Source organism: Conger conger, chromosome 16 (genome assembly GCF_963514075.1).
Source record: "Conger conger chromosome 16, fConCon1.1, whole genome shotgun sequence".
NCBI classification, from domain to species: Eukaryota; Metazoa; Chordata; class Actinopteri; order Anguilliformes; family Congridae; genus Conger; species Conger conger.
Genome location: NC_083775.1, coordinates 35,250,647 through 35,257,723, shown reverse-complemented (window position 1 = coordinate 35,257,723; position 7,077 = coordinate 35,250,647). Strand labels below are relative to the sequence as shown.

At 43.2% G+C, this 7,077-nt stretch overlaps 1 protein-coding gene across 2 annotated transcripts; it reads right to left on the bottom strand.

Moving 5' to 3' along the window:
• Positions 1-2,098: 2,098 nt before the first annotated feature.
• LOC133113946 (transmembrane protein 11, mitochondrial) lies at positions 2,099-7,077 on the bottom strand. 2 transcript variants are annotated; one of them, XM_061223110.1, is made up of 2 exons: positions 6,938-7,077; positions 2,099-3,071 (listed from the first exon to the last, which is right to left on the bottom strand). In XM_061223110.1, the coding sequence occupies exon 2, from the start codon at positions 3,062-3,064 to the stop codon at positions 2,555-2,557; it is 510 nt and encodes a 169-aa protein (XP_061079094.1). In that variant the 5' UTR covers positions 3,065-3,071; positions 6,938-7,077; the 3' UTR covers positions 2,099-2,554. The 2 variants fall into 2 exon arrangements, with proteins under 2 accessions (XP_061079094.1, XP_061079093.1); XM_061223109.1 differs by lacking the exon at positions 6,938-7,077 and adding an exon at positions 6,377-6,491.

Here is a 7,077-nt window from a genome sequence, read left to right as displayed (position 1 = left end):
CAGATTAGTTATTTGTGTGTCTTTATGGCAAACTAATTTTGTTCTGATGTTGACTCAAGAGGGAATCTCCAGGCAATAAAAGCTGTGTGTGAAATTGTGTCAAAGGTCACGATTGCTCTCCCTGGGAGAGAAGGGAAGGGAGATGTTGAGCTGCTCTTTTCCGGGGATATAATTTGTGATAATGCGGCACTTGTCAAGACATGTCTTGTATCAGAGAAAGGCTTTCAATATAGAATCCATGACCCTCAAGACAAAATGCAACACGTGCATCTTGATGACCGTTTTAAAAAATGGATTTACATTAGCTGCACATTAACAGTGACTTGACTCCAGAAATTAAAAGCAAGACAAAATTTCATCCTCCTACTTTGCAATTAAGTCTTTAAAATAAAATTGGTGTTATGGTGTTTCAGAGGGTCAATTAAAAAAAAAACAAGACAACCAGAGAATGTTGTGCTACTGAAAGAAGGCTAAACTACAGAATGGAAGGATTAAATGCAGTTCCTTTCATGACCAAACTAGCATAAAATTTACAAAGCATCTTCTGTCTTCGGTCTACTCACAGGACACAGAAATGCCCCTCCTACAACCCTGCTCTTGGCCAATAAATGGTTTACATACATTAAAGCTTAATGAAATAGATTCGCAGTCCTCACTCCTGGCCCTGGAGAGTCGCAGGGTGTGCTGGTTTTCGTTTTCAGCTTAATGTCAGCAACCAATTCAGACCCAAGAAACCAGGTGAGAGGTTTACTGGGTAATTAACTGCATCCACTGATCGGTTAAGTGCCGAGTAACAACCAAATCCAGCACACCCTGCGGCTCTCCAGGACCAGGAGTGAAGACCACTGAACTAGATGACTTTGATGAAGTATCCCTGAAGGCATTTGGATTACTTTATGTAATCGTGACTTAGCCCAACATTCCGGTCTCGGGTGACGTGGCTTCAGTGAAATTCATTCCTGAATCTATCCGCAGGACCAGGAAACCATGTCTTGTGTGGGCATCTCATTCTGAATCAATGACCGACCGAAGTAACCAACTCTATATGAATGCTGTGTTCACATTTAAAGTCAGACTCTAGAACAGGGGTCGGCAACCCTGGTCCTGGAGAGCCGCAGGGTGTGCTGGCTTTCGTCTCCACCTTAAAATAAGCAACCAATTCAGACCCAAGAAACCAGGTGAGGTGAGTTAACTGTGTAATCAACGGCTTTCATTGATCAATTAATGCCAAGTAACAACGAAAGCCAGCACACCCTGCGGCTCTCCAGGACCAGGGTTGCCGACCCCTGCTCTAGAACATTCAAACGGCATATGGAATGTCCTCTGCACTTTTTGACTTTGGACAGAATATCCTGCAGGGTCTCATGACTTCTAGCATTCCCCTTTACACCCCAGAATAGTACAATATGCATGAAATGTCTTCCAGGACCACAATGAATGTGACTGAACAACAGGCACATACTAATGAGCAACATTGACATGGCCCCTCCCAGTCTTTCTCCGCTGAATGCCCCAGGTCTACAGGAAGTAGAATAATGCCAACAGGATCCTTGAACTGGCAGCTCTTGTTAAATATGACATTCTATATTACCGGACCAGTCCTGGCCACGACTGGTACGTGCAAATGTTTTTTTCCCCAATTCATGAACAGTCACAATATTCAATATTCCACCAATCGTTTGGGAAAGAGTTATAGTTCTTCTAATGAAGACAAGCTTACTTTGATTGAGGGGAGAGGGGAAAAAATGTAACATGCCAAGGTACAAAAATGCTGAATCTAAAGAGGTATAATTTACACATGGTTAAACAAAAAAAGTTCAATCCAGTTAAATTGTAGGTGCTAGAGAGAACATAAGAGTAATAGTATAGAGAGACATTCCTGCACACAGTCTCAAATAGTATTGGTGCCAACATTTTGATCCAAGACCTTCATTTGAGCAGGAACACTTGAGATTTGTGTGGGATGGTGTGTGGGAGCATTTCCTAACACTAAGGAAGAGTTAAAGAACAGATGGCCCCCACGTTTTGCAGCCTTCAGTTCCAGAAGTCTGGGAGCGGACTTCACGTCGTAAAGTAAAACAACATACGGAAAGTGAAGGGAGTTTCAGATATCCTAATGTTTAATGAAGAGGTGACTTTGATCAGCAGGAAAGGGTACAATAAAACTACAAGGACAAAAATATCAGACCGTTAATACTGAGAACATGTCTGTCCCACTGCTGTCCTCTCAGTCTTGGGAGATACTGAGTTTTTACCTATATTCACAAGTTTAGTGTATGAATGACGGGGTGGACATGTACGTACAAGATCAATAAGTGCACTGGTGATGTCGAAAGACAATTAGAGGGGAAAACAAAACCAAAAAAAAAAAAAAAACTCCCTAGTTTTCACTATAGTCTTCTGAACCGTGAAACAACAAAAATGCTCGAGTGGCAAAATGGCCGACCGCACTTTTTTGTCATCGTCGTTTCTCGGGTGTGTTCCCCGCCCCGCCCCGCCCCCCCCGAAACCCATGGCCCTCTCCGCCCCGCGTAACGTTATCCTCCCCCGCCGATCATACGGCGTAGAGTTCGTACACCTTCTTGACGCAGTAGGCCAGGGCGGCCAGCGCGATGGTGTTGTGGAGTCTCTTTCGGTGGACGTCGTCCCTGCGCACCAGCACCACGGGCGTGGACGAGCTGAGCGTGTGCAGCGGCAGGCGGGACAGTCTGTGGCCGTCGTGCTCCACCTGGTACTTGCAGCAGGGGTCGAACTGCCAGGAGATGCCGTAGAGGGCGGCGCAGGCCAGGCTGAGGGCCCCGGCGGGCAGGGCCACGTAGCGCGAGTACTCGGGCGGCAGCGACAGCGGCGACAGCAGGCAGGCCGCGCCCGACAGCACCGCCGTCTTGTGCAGGCAGTTCCCCACCGCCACCCAGCGCGCCGTCTCGTCGCCGATGCGCGTGGGCTCGATCACGATGTACTTGTACTGGGCCTCCAGCGCCTGCTCCAGCTCGTACTCGAACTGGTCCTGCGCGTTCTCGCCGTTGTAGATCTCGTGGACGATGTAGCAGTCCGAGGAGGCCATTACTGCCCTGTTTTTGGAGGGAGGGAGGGAGGGAGGAAAGAAGATGGGGATGGAGGAGAGGAAAACAGGGTTAGGAAGGAAAATAATTGGTGAAAAGCTTGCAGGTTTCCCCCCCCCCCCTCCCCACCATTTGGGCTCCTGTTTCTTATTTTCAGTACTTGTATTGAGAAAACACTCTCGGTGAAACGCACCCTTTTGGGCTGCGCACACCAAGATGGAGGGAATAAGGTCTGACCTGAAGGAGCAGGCGGAGAACCGCCCAGCGAGTATTCTTAAAGGTGGAACAAAATAACAGGAAAACACCACAACAGAAAGCTGGCTTTAATAGCTACGCACACGGCAGTGCCAATACGCTTTTCTTCTGAATCGGTCAAGAGAAAAGGGCCGCATGCCTTCAGCCTGGTTGTACATCTCACGGCTGCAAAGAAAGGCATCCTGATGTAGGCTAAATGAATGGGTCTCCCACCATACACCCCACACAGTCATGAGACTGGAATGATTTTCCAATCTGTGGGGGAAACCATCAATGACAAAAACATACTTTGACAGATTGCAGTTTATCATTTCTTCTTTTTTATTAAGCCTCCCATACTTACAGATATTTATGTCTGCACAAAGCCAATATTTGAACTTCCCAAGATTATGATCCTGGTTTAATGGATAACATATTAAAACAATAAAACTATAATGCTTACTTCCCCATACGATGAAAAGCATAATTTATAGTGGGGGTATTCAGCAGAGGATTTATTATCCCCATTACTGGGCATTTATGCATAATTGTAACATTTATTTTTATCATGCTGAGGAAGCAAGGATTGTGGATGGATTTTCAGTGCTTGTAGAATGCATTTTGTTTGCCCAGAGATCGCATCCAGCTTGAGGGTGATTTGCCAATTAATTTGAATTCCCAATTTAAGGGAAGTGATTTATGAATATGGAAATATAAAACCATCTGCACATTGAATCTCCTGCTCACCTCATCAGCTTTATTGTCCTTCGAAAATGTGACTGGCTTCTCCAACATGCATATGCAGCTTAAAAATCTCCTCTCAGAGGCCCAACATACTCATCAGAGTACCTGCTATAACTATGATGGAACCAGTTCTTACAAAATGTAAACCTCACTGGACCCAAGCCAAAATGTAGTAAACATTTTTTCACTGCTTGCTTGCTTTCCAGAGTGGGGTGCCTGATGTCATATTTGGTTAAATCAAAGAATGGCATTTCTCTTTAAAAATTAAAGCACACATACAAAGTCATTTTAACTTGCTGTAGTAAAATCACCTTATACATTGGGACAAATGTCCTCTATAAAACGCAACCATTACCGGTTTTGAACAATACCTGTATGCCTAACTATGTACCCCAAATCTCAAATCGCTTTTATTGCGCCACAGAAATGAAAGGTCTTCACAATTTTCATTTGGAAGGCACAGATTAATTCCTTCAAATTTGTGCTTTTAGAATATCGATGTTACATGAAATCTGATCAATCAAATCAGGAAGGTAGTTACCAACATTGAAAGTCCATTTTAAACAAGAGAAAGTGTCAGAACTGTGTATATTGCCATCTAAACCAATATCATAATATTAACGTCTAGAAAAACAAAACATTTAGGACGTTATGGCTCACCTCTTGGGATTTAAGGCGACGGACCGACAATGTTAACAGCCAGACGTCATATTGACAGTCCTGTGAATGCGTCCTGCCATGAAATGTCGAGATAAAACCACTCATCCATAATACGCCAGACTCAAACCATGAATTTATTACACCAACCCAGAGATGACGTCTACGATACATGGCTGTCACTGTTGTTGTTTGTTTTACCTCGATAAATTGAGAAACGCTATGGTCGCCATTTACTTTCTGAGTGAAGTAACACCACCCAAGTAATCACTTTTTAGTAATAAACGCGCTTCATTTGCCCAAGTCAATGGAAGGCACACCCGGAATGTTGGCAGAGAAATATGTATTTTATCCTGGGGGCTATGGTGCGGTTACAATATGAATGTCGCGGGGGTTAGATAGCTACGCGTTTTATCTATCGGTGAGAGGTGATACCAGCTCGCTACAAAACAAACGGCTGAAGACCACGGCTGCATGATGCAGCTGGCACCCTAACGTTAGGTAAGGTTAGCCATCTCGTAAAGTATGAATGCTAAGTTAGCCATTGTAGTTACAGCTTCACAAAGTTAGCTAACGTTACCTCCCTCTACCTTGTTAGCGGTTAGTGTTAAAATTTCCCGACAAATGTTTCTGGATAATTTTCTCTTACTAGAATAAAGTGTAAGTTAACAGTCAGCAAAAAGATTCCCTTGTAACTAAGTTATCCAAGAGATAGAAATTTAGCGAAATCATTGGTTAATCAAGTTGTAGATAGCTCGTAAGATAGCTATAATTAGCCAAGTTACGAGGCCTTCAGAATTACCATTCTGGCTAACAATAGCCAAATATATACTTTTACCTCTTTAATACACCGCATTGCAAACAAGCAACATCCACCATAGTAAATAAACAAGACCAAAGTAGAGATACATATTCTGAATGACAAGACGTTTTAATAGTTTGATTCAAAGTAAGTTAAAAGTTGACCTCTATCCTAGTCAGCGTTGGGCATACGACTTAAACACAGATAAAAACTCAGATTTACGGCTAGCATTTGGTGGACTAAAATTAAGTTAAGTCAGATGGGTCATTAACAAACTAGCATAATGAACTAAGGTAGGCGGCAAATCTGGTAGAGGGTCGCTAAAACTATTTAGCAAACACAGCATACAAAGATAGTTGAATCGACAATCAAGATCAATCAAGCTACGCGTATGTTTCTTAGATTTGCGTTTATGATTTTTGGTCTTGTTACGTGAAATTATTAACTAGCTGTCGCCAGCTAGTGTACTTTCAAAATGTTTCGTTTTCCAACTTAAGTTAGCTGCCATTGGAATTCTTAGCATGTGGGCATATAAGCGATTAGACATCGCTGATGTCTACATATAACGTTAGCTTAATATAACGTTAGTTTACAAGGTAGCCAACATTATGAGTCGTATCACATGTCGTACTATGTTATTAGGTAACTAGCGATATATAAACTAGCTAGCTAGATAATATTATCTGGCTAGCTAATGTTAGCAAGTAAATCAAAACACGAGGACCCACACAACCAAACATACTGAAGATTCACAACCAACGTCAACTTTGCAAATTCTTCTGATAACAGATTTGACTATCGTCGTTAGGTGCAAGTACGACTGCAAAGAGTTCTGCGCTAAAAGTTCACTTGACGGGCATATTAAAGTATCACTGACCTCTCCCTGTTGACTGGGACACCGCGCCTCCTTCCGAACGCCGCCATCTTGGAGACTCAACACACACCGTTGCTGTCATCATAACGGGCGGCAGTGCATTGTTGGTAACGTAGTTTAATACGTGTAATACGATTGGCCGCTCTAATAGTTAAAAATAGCACGACAAACTAGGTTTCCCATCGTGCTTACGCGCAGGGCATGTTCCATTACTATATACATTTATGCAATGTATTCATGTGTATTACATACAAGTCGAACGGTATTTAAGTACGTATTAATTGAAAATGTATCTTATTTTCAGCACAACATTTATTCCGATGGTATTTTATAAGAATGCACTGCGCTTACCGTGTTTGTGTTTTCAATGTTCTGAGATGTCCAATCGAACGCAAGGACACCACTAGGGGGAACTGAGTAGGACAAACGAGTAGACAATACGTGACGAGCGGGTTGTGTAATTTATTTAAGATTAATCAGCGGTTGTTTTTTGAGAGATGCCTTCCTAACGGTATCAAGTGGTCTGAGTAATTCTTCCGGCGATATGTTAAGTAAAATACTCACCCATAATGTGCCAGGCAAGCCTTCCAACTGTGCGGTAACTGCGGTGACACTGAGCTGAACAGATGAGTGGTGTAACTAGCGCAGACTCTGGTAACACGTGCAGTTCGTTCGATCCCCTGAATGTATATTGCGTAACTTAC

Coding starts and splice junctions, on each gene's coding strand:
- LOC133113946 (XM_061223109.1), bottom strand. CDS start 6,423: ATGGCGGCGTTCGGAAGGAGGCGCGGTGTCCCAGTCAACAGGGAGAG. Junction 3,072..6,376: donor GTCCCAGTCAACAGGGAGAG/GTCAGTGATACT, acceptor CTCCAAAAACAG/GGCAGTAATGGCCTCCTCGG.